The sequence below is a fragment of the Orcinus orca genome, chromosome 7, assembly GCF_937001465.1.
Source record: "Orcinus orca chromosome 7, mOrcOrc1.1, whole genome shotgun sequence".
Classification (NCBI taxonomy): Eukaryota; Metazoa; Chordata; class Mammalia; order Artiodactyla; family Delphinidae; genus Orcinus; species Orcinus orca.
This window is the reverse complement of record NC_064565.1, coordinates 92,242,422-92,262,209: the sequence shown is the minus strand read 5'-3', so window position 1 is coordinate 92,262,209 and position 19,788 is coordinate 92,242,422. Positions and strand designations below refer to the sequence as shown.

Genomic DNA, 19,788 nt, shown 5'->3' with positions numbered 1-19,788 from the left:
CCTGGCCCAGGAAGATCCCACATACCACAGAGCAACTAAGCCCATGTGCCACAACTACTGAGCCTGCAGTCTAGAGCCCATGAGCCACAGCTACTGAAGCCCGCACACCCTAGAGCCCGTGCTCCACAACAAGAGAAGCCACCGCAATGAGAAGCCCACGCACGGCAACAAAGAGTAGCCCCAGCTCACCGCAACTAGAGAAAGCCCGCACGCAGAAACCAAGACCCAATGCAGCCAAAAAATAAATAAATAAAATAAAATATAAGGATGCTTTAAAAAAAAACAAAAAAAACAAAACAGGAAGAAGGAATTGATGGGAGTGATAAAACTCAGGAGCAAATGAAAACTTGAAATTGAATCAGTGAAAAAAAGAATGACAGGATATAAGAGAACTCTATAAATTGAAAATAAGGTAGACAAAACAATATATCCAATAGAAGGATTAGAGCATAGTCAAGGAAATCTCCAGGAAGCAGGACAAAAAGAAAATGCAAAGCAGGAGGGGAAAAAAGTTAGCGATCTGGTAAGTCTAAGACTTCCAACATCTGAATAATAGGAACCTGGAAGAAAAAAACAGAATATCAAAGAAACACACAAAAAAGGTCTATACCAAACCAAATTATGAAATTTCAAAATCCCAGGGAGACAGAAGGTACTAAAAGGTTCCAGAGAAGGAAGGGATGGGGGAAAATGACTAAAATCGGTAATGAACAATGTATCATACAATGTCAACAGGTTTAAGAGCAACATTGTAAATGAGAAGATGAGAGGGAAATGTCTTTAGAACTGCAAAAATTAGCTTCAACCTAGGATTCTATACTTTATCAAATAGAATGAGTTTCAGAGAGGCTAGATCTCTATAAACTTTCTGCCCATGTGCCCTTTTCTCAGGAAAATGTGCTCCAGTAAAACAAGGAAGTATAACAAGAGGGAAACAGAATCTAGGACATAGGGGATCCAACACAAGAGAGCAGAGTTATGTGAGATCCCAGATGACTTCACACAGATATCCCAGGAAAAGAGGCACAGAGCAGGCCTAGGGGAACACCAGTCTATATGGGAGTAGGAAGACAAAAGATTGGGGAAAAGTGTCTCCAAGAAAAAAATGGAACAGATGTGGCTTAGTAGATGGAAAATATTTTTGATAGGCATGTGACAAATGGTAAAACATTTGGGGAAAAAAATAGCTGTTAGAAAACAGGCAAGTGAATATAGTCAGGAAATTAATTCCACAGAAAAAATGAAGAATGTGAAAGCAGGGAGACTGGGCAGGGAGCTACTTACTGTATCTGGCTGTGTGAGATCACGTTGGCTAGGAAAAGGGGGATTGGATTATCCTAGAGAAGTGCAGAAGTGCTCCAATGTCATTAATATTTAAGAAAAAGAATGAAGGGTGTACAAGGATGAGGCACAGTCAGAGAACTATATGGCTCAGCAATGCACACACAAATTTGCAGAGTCGTAGTAATGTAAACATTGATTCTGATTTAATAAAAACTGATACATGTTGAGGGAACAGAGGGAGGGAAATAACGTCATGGTGGAGTGAAGAAGCTAAGCTTTCACCTGCTATGACAAGAAGTCAATGGACAGTGCTAAAAATTAACTTACCTATTATACTTTTATTACTTTGGTTAAAAAATAAGATCAAAAAAATAAGGCAAAAGAATTTAAGGCAGATCTTTATACTACAACCGTATTATTGAAATTTAACTTAAATGTCAGAACCCTTAAAAATGGGCACTATTAAGTCAAAGACTTTCCTGAATACATTTGATAATTAGGAAAATAGAGATTTAGAAAATCTACAAAAAAGATTCTACAGTATTGGATCCATCATATTTTTTAGGAATCATGGCAGACATATTTTTAATTCAAACTATTAATTTCTTAACTTTTCAACTGTTTACTTACATGGTTTAAATGGTTGCTCTTCCTCTTTTCTCGCACTAAGAATAAAAAAAATTAACTGATGAATTCTGATACAAATGCCATAGAAAAATAAAAGTAGTCACTAAAATTATTTGATGGGTTACCAATAACACGAGATAAAATTCCATTCTATTTTTTAAAATAATTTCCAACAAAATATATAATTTAAATCACCCAGCAAGATGAATCCTATAAATAAAATCTAAAAACTTAGTTTTACTTTTTTGACCTAATAGATATTCTGTATTAGGCACAAATGAAGGACTCCCCATTTACAAAAGAAAAGGACAAAGCACATTAGGCCAGGTGAGAAACTTAGCTAATAAAAAAATGTACCTGCTGCCTAGCTGAACTACTAGCCAGTAGTATTTTCTAATTCTTCATTTACACACAGCTTACTTTAATTACCACAATCTACAGATGACGACCCTAAGAACTAGTTTCTGGACAGGCACTCGTCTCTGGAAGCATCCTGAACCACTTAATGGTAACCTACTCAAATACCTTACTGAAAAAATACACAACTGGAAAGTAATCTATGTTAAAGGTAAATTTTAAAATGAGTGTGCCAACCTAAATGAACACATCTACAGCACACAAAACTGTTTTGCTCCAACAAAGGCCAGAAAAATAAAAGCTTGAAGAGGGTCTCAGGCCACACTCTTGCTCACATTGCCTCCTTTAACTCCAGACGGGCATCACAGGCACAGATTCCTTAAGGCTGGAGAGAGACAGGCATGGGGCAGCTTTTCTTTTACTGTCTCCAGAGCCCCTCTACATGTGAGCAGCTCATGGCTCTGGAAGAAACTGAGAAACAGAGCAATCCTAACCAGAAATGAGTGGCTCAAGTACACACACTAGAAAAATGCAAGTTAGAAACCCCGGGAGCTTCCAGGTTGGTGAACATGTAGTACCCTTGCAGAGGGCATCAAAGCTCTATGCCCTGTCCCCATGCCTGGCCCTTTGCATCTCTTCCATCTGGCTGTTCCTGAGTTATATCCTTTTATAAAAACCAGTGATCTAATGGAAAAAAACAAAAAACAACAACAACAAAAAAACAAACCTCCGTTTTTTATTGTGCTGCATCACTTTAAATATTGTGGAATGTTCACTTCTTGTATTCCTGCTCTCGTTATCAACTGAAAAACTTGGTCATGTATGGCTTTTTAGCAAATAAACTAGGATTTAACATAACATTAAGGAAGACAAGCAGGCAAGCAGGAGTGCAAAAAATTCTACAGTTCTGATTCCCATCTTAAAACAAGGAGGACAGAGGAAATTTATATGAGTTTCACATGCTGAGGATAATCTTCTGGGAAACCCCATAAGGCATGTTGCTCTCATTACCCTGGCACACCACTACATTAGGATGAGAAAGTTTTGAATAGCTTAAAAGTTCTGAGTAGCATAAATCTGGATGTGAGATAGGCTCGTCTGGTTGAACACTGGGTAAAACAGGGCCAAAATCACAAGGCTCAATTCCCATATATAACAACTGATTTTTCTGATTTGATCAAATGAAAACCTAACTGTGACCTAAACCCTATCATTCATCTTTAACATATGTGCTCTTTGGAGCAAGCGGAAAAGGACAAAGTAGCACAGAGAAATAGACCACATCTAAATCATGTGGCCAGTTGACTATGTTGATAAAGAGGTGGCAAAACGTATAAACAGTCTAAGTGTTCTCCTCACTAAAACACTGACAACTAAAGGAAAGTGTATCATCAACATATTAAAATAAGACAAGTGAATACATGAAAAAGTGAAACATTTAAACCACTGTAAGAGTTTTTCTAAATACTTCCTATAATGCACAAAACAAAAACAGTTTTCACTCTTTTTCTCAGGGGGAAAAAAAAAAACATTGTCTTACCATCCGTTTGAGATTTGCTCAGGAAAATTGTGCTTGCCCTTGGGTGGTCAGAAGGGTTTGATTCCAAAGCTAAGTCTGTAAAGGAAGAAGAGAAAAAGGTGTGGTGATTTAGTTGAGTAGAAAAATACGTGATTTTAAAGATAGCAACACATTGATATAAATCAGTTTTAATAGCCTTGAGAAGAGCTTTTAGTAATGACAAAAAGGCAATTTTAGTAAAGGCACAATATAAAAATTCTATTGGGAAACAGCGAAATTGTAGAAACTCTCCATACATGTGGAATAAAACCACGGCTATGTCTTAGACTTCTTTAACTTGCACCTACATAATCGATGCCATTTTTAGATGAATCATATATGTGACTCCCCTCCTACTTATCAATTAAAAATTCAGTCACCCTCCTTTAAAGCTGATATTACTAGCACATTCCAGGAACAGTCTCAAGAAGCAAGTTATGCTGTGGCCAACTACTGTCAGATACCAGCTCAACGTATCAAATATGCCAAAACCAAGTGAGTTGCTTTTGGCAAATGTTCTTCAGACAATCAAATGGCTAATTCTAACTCCATTCAACAAATGAACTCATTTAACTGGCTGTGGTTTATCTGGGGGCTATTCATCATGGCAGATTTAAGAGGACTACATAAAAGTTCAATGTTCTAATCTACAGGAACACTTCCGTGATAGTGATTTTTAACTTTGCCCTCTATTTCCAAAGCTGAACTTTCACTTCTTCATTCCACGCTGCATGATTAATTTGGGGCTTCAATAAGAGTACTTCCTGGAGCAGATCATAGGGCTACTTGAAAAACACTTCTGGCCACACCTACATAAAAAGGTGGGTCTGCCTGTAGTCCACCTCGCACCAAGGTGGGATAGTGTCTTCTATTTAGGCAGAAATACAAAACAAGCACAAGCTACCACATAGGATAATAAGGTTGTTGTTTAAAACAAACAAACATAGAAGCCCTATGACACTTCCTCAGCAAAGTCCATCTCAAACCAATTAACCAATCTTTTAAGAAACTGGACCACGATTCAGATAAAGCATAATGGTTAAGGCAATTATTTCCCAAACCACATAATAACTGATCTATTTTTGAAAGAGGGGTTTGATGGTCAAAGTGAAATACAAATATATCCCTGCCTCTTAGAGAATCAAAAGAATACACACATTGATATATTAAAAACTAATTAGTCTAGTAGTGAATTCTGTCTAACCCAGCATTTCACAAATGTATCTACCTAGAATCCCCTTTTCCCGCCCACAAAGAATTTTGCACGAACAGTAATTTTGGACTTCCCATTTTAACAGGAATCTGAGCCATCCATTTTAATGTTACTGCCAGCACTAGTAATTTACATAGCTAAACCAACTGCTTTGTTCTTCATGAAAATTCCTTCACTGAATTTGAAGTTTATCAAGCTGCTTTTGGAGAAAATATTCTATTCAACATTTTTATGTAAAAGACCCATACAATTATTTTAAAGTTTTTTTCTCCTACATATTTGAAAAATTAAACAATGGGAAAATAAATTATTTCAGCTGTACACAAAATGACAGGCAGAGGCTTTCACAGCTGCCTCTAACCTATGGCTTCCGAAAGGATTCATGACTACTTACCTATACCAAAAAAGAAAGTAAATAGACTACATTTGAATCTAAAACATAAGCAGAAATGTTTGCAAAGTAGCTGTATTATTTACCACTGTCTATGGCATGGTAAAACTTAACAATTTTCAATGGAAGTCCAGGAAAAGTAAGTGCCAGAATCAAAGAGAAGCTTTAACACACACACACACACACACACACACACACACACACACACCCGCCCCCCCCCCCCCCCACACACACACCCGCCAAACCAAGATGTGCCACTACAGATCTAAATACAAAAATCAAGAAGGCTGGGAGAAAAGAAATGACAACATGCAAAAAAAAGTAAACTCAGCCCAAGTGACCAGAAAAAAGCTGGCACTCTCCCTACTCTGTCCTAGGGGATTCAAAGGTGGGCACAGGACCTAGGACTGGCCAGTCAATCACAGCTGTCCTGGGACTTCCCAAGAAAAGAGAAAGGCAGAACTGTACTCTAGGATCCTTAGCTTGTCTTCAGCTGCTGGACACTCCTCTTGCTATCATGAGGGGAAAGGCTTTTCAGGAGACATCAACAGAGGAGAGCAGAACTGAGGAGATCATTTAACTCCTGGGTCAAGTAGTGCTTAACTCTGTGAATTTCTTTTAATTTAATTGCAACTGAAGGAGACCTGGTTTATCAGCAGTATTGATGATCACACTAAAGGTGGGGAAAGGTAAAAGTCACTTGCTCATTCCTTTAACAAATATCATGAATAAAAATCTGCATGAGCCAAAACAATGCTCTGTTTAAAAATTATTCACAATCATTAACACAGTGATTCACAACCATTACTTTTAGTTGCTTTTCTTATACGTTAAAAAAAGCTCTAATTAGTGTACAATTTATGTCTTCTTGTTACTAACAAGCGCTCTCCACCCCACTGTTGCATATTTATTGTTTAATGAATACACACTGGCCCATCAAGTGTTATTCCTATACTGGACTTAGCCAATCCCCTATTGCTTACAAAGTTCTATTCTTAAAATATTATGAGGAAAATCTTCATGTATATAGTTTTTTAAAATAATGGTTTTATCTCCTTAGCAAAGATCTTTGGAAGTGGGATGACCAAGCCAAAAGGTTAGATCACTTTCACGGCTCCATGTACGATGCTAAATTGCTTCCTAAGAAGGTGGGGGGCACATTAGGGTATAATGCTACCAATCATGACATTTTGAGTTCCTACCCTTGCTTTGGATACTTGAAAAAAAAAAATTCCTACTGATATGAATGAGGAAACTCACCGTAGATCTAATTTGTATTTCTTTGGTTACACAGTTTGACCATGTTCCCACAGTTATCAGTGTTATTTCCACTTTGGTGAACTGGCCTATCATTTGAATGTACTGTAAACACCAGGGCCCTACTGCTGTCAGTTTGCATGAGGTTTTCAGAAAATATTAATCTTCTGTTTATAGCCTATATAACTAACAATTTTCTATATAACTTGCACTTTTTGCTAATGAAAAATACCACATCACTATTTTATAGAATGGACTTGTGAGCCATTAGACAGTAAACTCATACATACACACAATATTTCTGCACTTTCCATTAACTGTCTTCCCAAGAGCCTAAGGAGACTACGTTAAAACCTACCACACTCTTCACCATCACAAAGGTAAGACTGCCAACTATTAAGCAAAGCTTTACCGCCCACCACCCCACTCATCCCTCTCCCCACCACATGCACACACAGTAACTTAGAGACTTCAGGAAATTACTGTGCATTCAGGAAATTACATGGATTCTTCCTAAAGTTATTTCTTTAGAAACCTCTGAGAATGTTTTACCCAGGAGAAATATTCTTGAGCTCATGATTAGGGGTTATGATTAAAATTGTATTTTAAGACCCATCACTTTAGTATTATCAATTTAAATTGCAACTTATTTGACAGCATGATAGGTCGATGTAGAAAAAGTATGATTAAAAAGAAATTAAATTCAGGTCTTAATGTAAACATTCCTCAGAGGAAACCTGTAAAACACCACCGACACTGAATACTGTTTTTCCTCCAATCTAAGATTCTACCAGTTGTTAAGATCCATCTCAATTGCAGTTGTTAAAAATGTGAAAATATAGGCAACTTAGAACAAATGAAATGCATTACTGAAGGCTAAAAGTGTTAAAGCTATGCTATCAAACTGTCAATAAATGATTTTTCCTTGTTAAAATATTAGAGGGAGAGGGAAGTGACCAAGAAAGCATCTAACAGAAGCAGCATATTTCAGAAAGATTAATATCAACATATTGATTTCGATATATTCCAAATAAACAGGAGATGTCAGCAGCTTCTGGGCTAACTGCTGAGCACCAGTTTACTTAAAGGTAACCACTGCATTTACTGAACTGCCCTAGCATCCCTATACTGTACAGTGTATTAGTTTTATGGCTCATAACACAAATATTACAATTCTTACAATTACCATGTAAACTGATGATTTCATCTCCTTGAGTCCACACTTTCCACCCCAGTCAGGGAGTCCCTGCCAGCCAGCCCTGAGCTGGGCTGCCTCACCAGAGGGTACACAGCAGGCTCTGCACCTGCCAGTCTACTGCTCACCCAAGCCTTGATCCTGCTTTCCTAGCTTCTGACAATCCTGGCTTCCAAACTTCCCAACTCTGGTTTCCAACTGCTTCTGTACCTGCCTCTACCTTGGTTCTCAGTTTTGCCTTATTTTAATCCTCAATCAGTTTTACAGTGATCATGACTGAGAGGTGACATATAGGTAGGTACACCTGGCTTTATATATTGCTAAAGAGTACTTTACTCAGTTTCTTGGACTTTTAAGAAACTTTCTGGGTTGCAAGTTACCTTCATTTCATTTCACATTATGCAGTGTTACTGTTTTAACTCTAAGGTTTTATTACTTTAATACGCTAAAACAACAACAACAAAAGGGTGAGAAAAAAGGCAGTATTGGGCTTCCCTGGTGGCGCAGCGGTTGAGAGTCCGCCTGCTGATGCAGGGGACATGGGTTCGTGCCCCGGTCCGGGAAGATCCCACATGCTGCGGAGCGGCTGGGCCCATGAGCCATGGCCGCTGAGCCTGCGCGACCGGAGCCTGTGCTCCGCAACGGGAGAGGCCACAACAGTGAGAGGCCCGCGTACAGCAAAAAAAAAAAAAAAAAAAAGGTAGTATTCTAAAGAAGCTCACATAATGTCATCAATAAATTCTGTTCCTATATGCCATGCATTTGGAATTTACAGTCCTACTAACAATATTCATTTTTAAAACCTTGGACAACTCAATTTATACCTAAGAGAAAAATTACTACACTACCTAACTCAGAACATGGTGAGAATCAAATGAAATGCAAGAGCAATCTATATACTACAGCCTATTTTAGGCCCTGATTAATATCGCTTTTTTGTTCGAGCCACTGTTGGCTCTCACCTGAGCTACTGCACCAGCCTCCTAACTGGTCTCCCTCCCTGCTTCCTTCCGCCCTTACAGTCTATTCTCACACAGTAGCTGGTCTCATCTCCCTCCACCCTCTCTACCCCCCTTCCCTTTTTCTAAGAATTAACATCATTCCCTTGCATATAACCCTTCAATGGTTTCCCATTACAATTAGACTAAAATTCATATTTTTTTGTCAAGGCCCACTAGGCATACAAGGTCTTAATCCCCTATATTCCTCCTGGCATTCATTCACTCAGCTGCAGCCACCCATCCTTCTGTCCTTTGCACGCATCAAACATATTCCCTTCTTAGGAACTGCACAGAAGCCTCTTCTCCCACATCCTCACATGGCTCTCTCAGGACTGCTCATGGGTTGCTTAAGGAGAGAAGCTGTCTTTAACCACCCCTTGTAAAACTGTCCTCCTCCCCAGCCCATTACCTTCATTTTCTTTCTTCTCAGTGTCTCACTACCTGACATTATTCTTGTGTTGTCAGCCCCCAGGCATCTCTAGAAAGTAAGGACCTGAGTTAGGGTACAGGCTTTGTCTTGTCTAACCACTGTCTGTCCTGCCTCTGGACTGGTGCCTAATAATCATGTTTCAGTGTATCCAAAACCAATTAAGTTTCTCCCAATTTTCCCACATCATCTAAGATTTCTTCTAATGCTGTCTTTTGATGTGTCTGTCACCTAAGACCAGAGTTATTTTCAGATCTCTTAGAGTAGTAGTTTAGTTACTCAGAATCAAAGACACAAGACAGGTTACCAAGAACCACCAAAACCTAAAAGAGGAAATCTAATGTTCAGTGAAAAACCAATGGTAACTTTAATTTGGGAAAAGAACATTTAATGTTAAAATACTTTAACTACAAAATGACTCACCCTATGAATTTAATTAAGTCGTAAGACAAAGTGTACAATCAGAATGCTATAGGGAAGTATCAATACAATGCGTCAGTTTTTATCTGTGTCCCCTGAATAAAGCATTATAATGGGATTATAAAAGATGCTCAACCATAAAGGCTGGGTAAATGAATTATGCTCCAACCATTCGATGGCCCAGTAAACAGTTGGTAAAAGGCAGGCTGTAGAGCTATGTGCAGCTGCATGGAAATACATCATCCTGGAGCACTCTCTAGGTGTCAGCACAGTTCCAGGAGCTTCATGTCATTACTTTTCATTACAAAGTGGCACATAAAGAACAATCTCATCTTTGTAAAATAAACACAGTGTTATGTTTATATGCATACAAAAGGTTCAGGAAGAATCAACACCAAAATATTCATAAAAATTCTGGATATTCTGAGTGTGAGTGAAGGACTTTTCTGTGTTTTCTAAATCTTTTACATCAAATGTTTATTAATACTGTCACCAAAAAAAGTAAAAAAAAAAAAAAGTGTTTAAAATAGCTACTGGAGAGAGGAAAGATCTGTTGCTCAGAGGTTTTTCCACGTCGTATTGCCAATTCCTTCCCTACCCACTCTTCAGGGGAATGGGAGGGAGGGGTCACTTGAGAGAGCACCTTTCACCAGAAAATTAGCAAAGCTCCTAAGGTCACAACATAAAGGCTGTATGAAAAGTTGATGAATAAAAATAAAATCAGATAATACGACCGTAGCATCTTATTTTCTATTATGACACTACCATCAGTTATATTAGATATACTGTTAAAGACAAAGAAGTAAAAAAAATTCTTTTGAGACTATCTGAAATCTATACTACGTTCTTAGGAGTTACTTTTTTGAAATGGCTTGAAGAAATGTTGTTCTTCTCCAATGTTTCTGAAGAACAAGACAGAGCATCATTTATGTACGATTTTCTCTAAGTAACCAAATAATTCTCCACTATAGAAAAGCCAAAATGTTTCATATCTGAGTAGGTATTTCTCAGTTTCCAGGGAAACTGATATAAAATTGTCTGAAATAAAGACATTAAGAGCAAACTTCCAATGTGCCTGTACTTTATATTTGGCGTTCTGACCTTGTTTCTATGGAAACTTAATTAATAGGCAAATGCTGAAATTGAGGTTTCTCTTATCACTTTATTGAATGCCCCCCCAAAAAAGACAAATTGAAATGAAATTTTAACAATCATGTTAAACATAAAAAGGTAAATTCTGTACTCTGAACTCTATTTTTCCAGTTCCTGATTTAGCACTCCTTCCTTATCATACATAGTCGTATGCTAAATGCTTAGTACCTTACCTGCCCGCTTACCAGCTTCCCTTATGTCCCTCTGTCCAGGGCATTCTCGGCTTCAATTGGATTTCACCAAAACAAACTCTTTAAAATATATCAACGTGTTTACCTGACTGGTAAATTTAGGCTACTTCATGACTTCTACTTTTATTCATATCCATTGCAATGAATGTACAGACATAGAATGGAGAGGTAAATGTTGCTTCTGAGTTGTGTACAGTAAACTGGAATGGCAATAATCAAAACTGGAGTATGCTGAGATAGGCCTAACTTATGGATAAATTATAAAATATAAGGTGCGCTCTAAACAGTTTCTTAAGCATCCCAAGAACTGAATTTGGCATATCTACCACCTCCCAAGTCTGTCTCTTTTGTTCAGTAGCTGTGTTACACAGTCATTTCAGATCTCTAAGTCTTGGCTTCTTCATCGGCAATAGAGGGAGAATATACATGGGCCTTATTTGTAGATGGAAGGGCCAAGTGAAATACACATGAAAATGCGTTGTAAATCTTAAAAGAATTCTATAAAGGTCCAATTTTCGTCTCTCATCCTACACTAGCCAACTACTCACTGCTTTTTAAAATCTTTTAGAGGCTTACCTTACAGCAACAAGCAGAGCAGTTTTCACAAGTACTTACATGCTTTGTGTTTAAAGCTACAATTAATTCACATAATTTGTTCATTTTTTCACAATATCTAACTATTCTGAAAAGGGAGTAGTTTCCACTTACAAAGCCACGTCCATCATAAGGGTGAATCCACAGGCTTAATTATTCTAACTTCTAAGGAAATTAAGTAAACCCAACTAAAATTTAAACAGAAGAGCTGTAAGACATTTCGTCTATGAAATAATGAAATAATCTCTGGCATTTAAATGAAACAAATGGGCCAGTGGGGCTTTAACACCTTTATGATACAATGTTTTATACTTCAAAGAACACAATCTTTATTAAAGTGCCACTATGCTACCCAGAAATTTTTTTTTAACCTAGAGCCATCCCTTTCCGAAATTCTAGAGGCAAAAATCAAACATTTCCTCTCTTCTTTCTCTCCTCTCCTCCCCGACAACACCCCCCCCAGCCATTTAGTCTTCAGAATTTTACCTGAGTATTCTTAAGTTGAATAGGATTCTACTGGTGGGGGGAGCGGGGGAGGGAGCCATGGAGACACTTTTCTGCTTAATGGATGTGGCATGTTAACTCCCAAACCTGTACATTACAAATTACAATCTGAATGTTTTTTCTCCTTTGAAACTTTTGTCCAGCAGTCTCAGGAACCACGTCGCCCCCCCCTTAGAACGGGTAAATGAAGTCGGTTAAGGTTGTGCAGCTGAAGACATACTTGTGTCAAAGTGGGAATTTTAAAGTAATCAGAACTCCATGGGGTCTCCTTTGGTAAAGAAAAAAAAAAAACAAATCTATTCTCTGCAGCCGTGGCATTAACGTTTCACACCGTTCACAGTTATTTTAAGCCCCCTCCCACCATTTTCTTTCCTATCGTGTTCAAATTATAGTTACAAGGGATAAAATAGCTTCTATCAGGGCGACTGAAAACATTAAAATCCAAAGAATTTTACTTAAGAACACCACATTGACTCTGTCCAGATCTATTTTGAATTTAAATGACAAATCCTATAATGTTTGTCTTAATTGTCTCGAGTATCAACTACCTTAACGAATGAAGTCTATCATCAGGCCCTTACCTAGTTCCTTCGGTTAGGTGCCATCTGGATAGGGAGACGGGATGGATACGCCGAAGTTAGAGTATTTAAGTTTTCATTAAGAAAAGAGAGAATACACCAGAAAGTCTTTGCTAAGTCCCACGAGATGTTAAATAGAACCACGAACAGGAAGGGCCGCGGACTGGAGGGTCTCAGGCCGGGCTGGGAAATGGGAACGGGGGAAAGAATTGGGCATTCGGGTAGGGAAGAGGAAAGGAGACTGGCCGGACGCGACGGGTAAAGAATAAGGGGTGGGGACACCAGGCAGAGCCAGCCTTCGTGCCCGGTGTCCAGCCCTGGGAGAGCCAACTCCGGGCAAGAAGGAGCCCTAGGCGGCGGCTCCCTCCCGGGGGACCCTGGGGGCGGCGGAAGCCAGATGTAAGCCCGAGAGCAGACGGCGCCGACCCCGCGAGGAGCGAGGCGCGCCCGCTGCTTCTTACCTTCGGGCATCTCCCGGTCGCTGATGTGCTGCAGGTGGTGGCCTTCGCCACCTCCGAAATCCAACTCGGCGGGTTCCACGGCAGCCGGCGCCGGAGCTACTGCCACCGCGTCCCCGGCCGCCGCCTCGTAGACCTCAGACTCGTAGTCCGGCTCCGCTGACCCCGTGCGCCGGCCCAACTTGGGGCTGGCATTAGGGGACACGCAACAAGACAGCGAGTTCCCCATGGGGCGCCTCCACTCCTCGCCGCCTCCGCCTCCGCTCGCCCCCCGACTCCGCCGCGCTCAGCAGCCGCCCCCTCCCCCAACAATGGCGCGGCGGGCACTGGCAGCCCCGGGCTATGCCGGGGCTGCGCCACGCATGCAGGCGCGACCTCGCCCGCCGCTCGCCAGTCCGCCCAGCCGCCGGGCCCCGGGCAGGGCTCCGGCCCCGGCCGCACCCCCGCCGCCCCCGCCTCCCCGCAGCCAACTAGTCTGTGAGGGCGGCGACCAGACCGGCTTATTTAAAAGGGGTGGGGACCAGACAAGCGCTGAGACGCACAGCCACTGCCGGGAGAGAGCGCAGCCGGAGCTCCTCCTCCTTCCGCCGCCGCCTCCCGACTGAAAGTAGCTAGCCTGGCCGGCCCTTGCCTACCGGAACGTGTCCTTCGGTCACCTGGTTACGACGGACCAATCACGACCAGAGTTCCCTCCACGCGCCCCCCTCAGCGCGCAGGCATGTGACTCACAATGCCCCGCCCCCGCCCGCGGCTGCTCCGCCCCCCGAGCGGCGCGCCCCGGACTCCGGTTTCCATTCATCTCTCGCGCTCCGAGCTTTCCGATCCTGCGGGAAGCGCCGCGGGAGTTTGTTAATCGAAGCCGTCCTGAGTCAGTGAGTGGGCTCTGTAGAAAGCCCCTGTTCGTAAAATGCCAGTTCAGTTAGCAACTCGGTTTCACCGGCTGGACAATTGACTCATTTGATGTATTGCTCAACGAACTTAGTTACACCCCAATTTTTGACCGTTTTTTGTAACTGAATGCTCCTCCTGTCTTGCCTTCCAAAGAGTGTTAGTTTCCGCCTGCAGTTTAACCATAGCAACCACCGGGGCCCTGGTCCTACTCTCAATAAAGAGCTGTGGCTGTGTGTTGAATGAGACTCGAGGACACGTCACCCCTCCACTTCCTTATCGGTAAATTAGGTACCGAACTCCTCCCTCCCACCTCTGAGACGCTGGGATTCAGCAATTCGCTTTTCTCGCCCGTTTCTCTCTTCCACGGCAGGAGTTTCCAGGTTTCCCTACTTTAGCCAACAACAACGCATTAAAGCTCGATTTTCTCATACAAACTTGAGAGTCACAAAGTGGAGTACCACGGTCTTGATTTGATGAAGATTATAACGATAGTTAACGTTTGGCAAACACTATGCGCCCGACCCCGTTCCAAGTGAGGTACTCATTTAACCCTCGGGAACAAAATCCTCAGAAACCTTCATTTTACAGATTTTACAGAAACTAAGTAACGTTCCCAAGGGCACACGATTGATCAGGGGTGTGGCCAGGATTTGATCCCTGATTGTGTGGATCCCCAAAGGCACCTTATTGTGATTATCAGAAAATAAAGGTAGAAGTCAAATTTGGTTGGAAGTGGCATAGTGTATCAGGATTTTCTTTTTTTAAGGAGGAACAATTTTTTGATGTGGATTTTAAAATACTTTCCCTCCATTCAACATTGATTAGTCCCTCCTACATGCCAGGCCTACATGCCTACCGTCTGTGGGAAATAGTCCTGCCCTCAATGACCTCAGGCACGGTGAGAAGACAAAGGCTTAGAAAGCCCAATTGTCTGAGGTCACACTGCTGCAAAGTACTTAAACCTGAAATTCAAACCTAGGTCTATTAACCCCAAGTAGATGCTGGGGTAAAGAGCTTGGTTTTTTTTCCCAGAAACATGAGAGCCATTGAATGTTGTGAAGTTAAGGAGTCACTGTCAGGTGGTTTGTAGTGCGGTCACTCGACAATAAGTAGGAACTGATGGAAGCAACAAGACCCAATAAGAGACTTTATATTCATCCAAGAGAGGAGTGAGGGTTCAAACTAAAGGCAGTGGCAGAGATTGGAGTGGAGGGAAAGGATCTGAGGTCATTTGGGAGGTAGAATAGAAGTGCTTAGGGGCTAGATACAGAGCGAGAAGGGGAAAAGAGAAGCAAAAATGGCTGCTACGATTCTGGCTTAGGGAACTACGTAGGGTGTGGTTACTTTTTCTTAGATAGTGCAGGAAAAGGAAGAGGTTTGGGAAGGAAGATCATTTTAGGTTCTGTTAAGTGGAGCATGGAAATGGAGCTCTCTGGTTGAAAGTAAAGCTCTGCAGGCTACGTCCATTTTGTGATATCCCAGCTTATGTTTTCAAAAATAACACATTAAATCAATTAAAAAATGTGATTGGGGAAATTCCCTAATGTTGACAGCTAAGAATATCACATTTTTCATGGAGCAACTTGGAATCTATGGTTTTAGTAAATGAGGCATCCTATGTAAATAAAACGTAAATGAAAACAACATTTAAAATTGTGTTGTCATTAGAGTATGCACAAAGTAATTGAAGCTGTAGGTATAGAAGTGATTGCCTTGAGAAGACATGTATAATAAGGAAAGGAAGAAAGGAAGGAAAGCGAGAAGGAAGGAAGAGAAGGAAGGGAAGGAAAGAAGGGGTCTTCGAAAATAGGGAGATTTAAGTGGCATCTAAGTAAACCTGCCAAAGGGCGCAGTGGCAATCAAGGGACCTGAGTATTAATCAGGAACGACTGATCACGTGAGTCCCATGAGGGTAGGGATCACATCTGCTTCTCATTTCTGGAGCAGAGCACCTGGCACAGTGCCTGGCCAGTAGATGCTCCATTCGTAATTGTCCAGTGTTGTCCGTGGGGCAGGAAAGCTACAAATACCATTGGCTGTCGCAACTGGGTGACTGGGGATGTGTGCAAGTTGGATGGCAGGCAGTGAGTAAAGAAATGAATAGGGAACAGAAGTGCCCTTGACCGGTGGGGAGGGCCGTGCCGTGCATCCCTCTGCTCTCGCTGCAGGGAGATGGCTCAGCAACTTCTCCTGAGGAGCTTCCTGGCCTCCATAATCTGCAGGAAGCCCTCTCAGAGTCAGTGGGCGCCCCTTGCCTCCAGGGCCCTGCAGACCCCACAGTCCTAACAACCTGACAGTAACACCCAGCCAAGCCCAGTCAATATACACCACCGGAGTCTGTACAACGACCTTTAACATCCAGGATGGACCAGACTTTCAAGACTGAGTTGTCAACAGTGAGACACCAGTGGTTGTGGATCTCCATGCACAGTGGTGTGGTCCCTGCAAGATCCTGGGGCCAAGGTTAGAGAAGGTGGTGGCCAAGCAGCATGGAAAGGTGGTGATGGCCAAGCCGGATACTGATGACCACACAGACCTCGCCATAGAGTCTGAGGTGTCAGCTGTGCCCACCGTGCCGGCCGTCAAGAATGGGGATGTGGGGCTTCCCTGGTGGCGCAGTGGTTGAGAGTCCGCCTGCCGATGTAGGGGACACGGGTTCGTGCCCCGGTCCGGGAAGATCCCACATGCCGCGGAGCGGCTGGGCCCGTGAGCCATGGCTGCTGAGCCTGCGCGTCTGGAGCCTGTGCTCCGCAACGGGAGAGGCCACAGCAGTGAGAGGCCCACGTACCGCAAAAAAAAAAAAAAAAAAAAAAAAAAAAAAAAAAAAGAATGGGGATGTGGTGGACAAAAGAATGGGGATGTGGTGGACAAGTTTGTGGGCATCAAGGATGAGGACCAGCTGGAGCCCTTCCTGAAGAAGCTGATTGTCTGACAAGCAGGGAAGCGTCCTGACTGCCCCCGCCCACCTGGACCCCGTGGTCCCGGGGGACCCAGATAGAACCCACAGCCCTTCTGTCCTGGCCCTTTCCACCTCCTCCCTCTGCCTGGCCCCTGTGGGTCTGTGCTTTGGAGACCAGGCCTCCAAACACAGGAGCCTCAAGTGCTCCCAACCTGGCTGACCGCCAGGGTGGCCGCCCAAGGGGCGGTGCCACCTCCGAGCCGGGACAGCCGTCGCCCCACCCACTCTCTGCTCCCTCTAGGGCTTGTCGCCGTGCTCCCAGGATGCTGGGACAGAGTCCTGGGGCCAGCCTGCAGTAACAGCTTGGTCTCCCTGCTCCCTTGTGATCTGAACCCCAGTGCCTGGCTCATCTGCCTCCTGCATTTTTCTTTCCTGCTGCTGTTTTGTAAAAAAAAAAAAAAAAAAAAGGAAAAACGAAACCCAAACAAGTGAGAGTAATATACATAATTCCCTCATTTTTTGTAGGTCTGTAATAAAGAACTTTATGTGATCCCCTCTAAAAAAAAAAGGAGAAATGAATAGGAGGTGAGAAAATGGAGACAAGGATTCTCTTCCCAAACATTTGGTTGAGAAGAGAGATGTGGTAGTCATTAGAAGGAGATATACAGTTAAGAATGCTTTTTTTTTTTAAGATGGGAAAAAATGTGAGTATATTTATATGTTAAAGGGTGAGAGCTGATAGAGAAAAAAGGAGTTTGAGGTTAGAGGAGACGGCAGAATTGTCAGAGCGAGGTCCCCAAGAAGGCAGCACTGGATGCATTCCAGGGCAGGCATAGATTAGCTTTGGCCTGAGAGAAAAGCGAGGAGAGAGGACCTGGGTGACAGACCTCCATTCTGGGTCTGTCAGAATTGAGACATTACTGATAGAGGACAGGTTTAGGAAGAGCTCATCTGACGACCTCTACTCTTCTCTATTATAATAGGCTTCTGTTTGGAAAGCTACTCTGGGAAAGAGAGGATAATGTGTAGAGAAGTTTAATACACCTAACATCAGAAAAGCTCAATACACCTAACAAAAAAAGAAACAGTATCTTCCCTCAAAGTTGGAAAATTGCAAAGAAATCTGAGCAAAAAGCAAGGAGCTCAGGTATAAATAGGTGTGTCGCAAAAGCGGAGGGTGTGAACTCTGTGCTCCTCCAAATAGTTAAAAGACACAGCAACAACTTTGGGGGGAGGAGTTTAAAAAATTAAGAGAAAATGACATGTAATTGCAAAAAGTGGGAACTCTACAAACGCTTTAAGCACATAAGGGACCAAAAAAAGACCACAGGGAATACTCTTCTTTATTAAAAGGATACCAGGAGGAAAAGGTCACCTCGAATATCAGGGAAGCAAGGATGATTAATTTAGTTGTTTAAAAGATGTAAGTAAGGTTTGGGGACAAAAACAGGCAACAGATTGAAATGTGGGAAACCACGGTGGAAGGGGAAAGGATTCAATGAAGTTCAGTTTCAGTAAACAACATCTTGTTAAATCCTTAGGACGTAGTGACTACATTCCATGACAATAATAATATTGTCTGAAGTCCTAGGAATGTCATTAGATGCCATTTTGGATGATTCTTGTAGACTTGAGACAACGCCTAAGATCGTTTCAAAATAGTGTCTGCATTTAACGGCAGACGCATACAAAAATAGGTAGGTGTGACCTTGAAAATTAAAGAATTTTTAACTTGCTAAGCAGAAAAAAATACTAGGAAGCATCGTTATGAAAACAGATTTGAAAATATTTTGTTTTAATAGAACACTGGAAGGCAGTAAGAAAAAACTATCCTTTTATGACAGTGGCAAGTCTGGGAGAGCAAAAGGAAGCAAAGAGAAGTAATGTGGTTTGAATTAAGCAAGAGTTTGATTCTGTGATAGAATCTGACACCTTGCATATGCCTACTGATGGCTGAACATTCCCTGGGAGAACTTTATGATTAGTGTTTTACACGGATCTGGAGTAAACTTCATTCATTCATCTTATTCATTCAGTAGCTGTTCAATACCCGAGCCCTTACCACAGGCCACACTTTTTAGGTTCAGAGAATGTTGCTTTGACCAAGAAAAACAAGGTCCCTGTTCTCATGAAATTTATCTTCTAATAGGGGAGTCAACAGACAGTCTTCTCCATCACATCTCAAACTCACGGCCCAGGATGGTTATTGGTCTCCAGCTATTGTGACTTCATTCCAGACAGTAGGGTGAAGGAGGAGAAGGGAGATTTTTCAGAAGATCCACATAGTACAGTGCTTACATATCATTGGTTTAAAGCTTAGTCACATGGCCACACAGAGCTGCAAGGGAGGCTCAGAAAATGTAATCGTATAGCTGAGTGACTAATGCAGAAGGAAGAACTAGATATTGAAACTGGATATTGAAAGCACTCTCTGTAACGAACAATCTGTAAGAAAAGATTAGAGAAGTTTCAACTTCAAGAATGATCATGATAAAATTTCATAGCCCTTTGCGAGCACGTATGAAAATTTTATACAAGGAGTTCTGTAATGATCTTGTCTTAAGCTAAGAGGACAGAAAAAGTGGAGAGAGGCTTAAACTCTAGAATGAAACTAGGTTAGATACAAGAAAGTCTATGATGGTCAAGTGAACAGGATCATATATTTGTGTGTTGTAACTAATTGGATTCTATCTTGAGTATTACGACTAGTTCTTATAGAAGAGGATTCTGTGTGTAAGTAATATGTACATTTTTTCTGGACATAGAGTCTACCCTTATCATCATATTCTCA

At 41.9% G+C, this 19,788-nt stretch overlaps 1 protein-coding gene, 1 long non-coding RNA gene and 1 pseudogene across 5 annotated transcripts in view; 1 reads left to right on the top strand and 2 right to left on the bottom strand.

Annotated features, from left to right (window-relative positions):
• Positions 1-13,655, bottom strand: part of CCNYL1 (cyclin Y like 1) — a 42,760-nt gene extending 29,105 nt beyond the window's left edge. For all 4 annotated transcript variants that reach the window (XM_033428908.2, XM_033428921.2, XM_004262792.4 and 1 more), the window contains exons 1-3: positions 13,211-13,655; positions 3,809-3,883; positions 1,915-1,949 (exon numbers count right to left, since the gene is read on the bottom strand). In XM_033428908.2, coding sequence (XP_033284799.1) covers positions 1,915-1,949; positions 3,809-3,883; positions 13,211-13,436 — 336 coding nt within the window. In that variant the 5' untranslated portion in view covers positions 13,437-13,655. The remainder of the gene's footprint in view (positions 1-1,914; positions 1,950-3,808; positions 3,884-13,210) is intronic.
• A 2,555-nt stretch (positions 13,656-16,210) lies between these two features.
• On the top strand, positions 16,211-17,436 carry LOC101286652 (thioredoxin, mitochondrial-like; annotated as a pseudogene).
• Positions 17,437-18,428: 992 nt separating this feature from the next.
• Positions 18,429-19,788, bottom strand: part of LOC117201503 (uncharacterized) — a 73,853-nt gene continuing 72,493 nt past the window's right edge. Inside the window, exon 4 of the long non-coding RNA XR_007478255.1 lies at positions 18,429-19,442. This is a non-coding gene — a long non-coding RNA (uncharacterized LOC117201503). The remainder of the gene's footprint in view (positions 19,443-19,788) is intronic.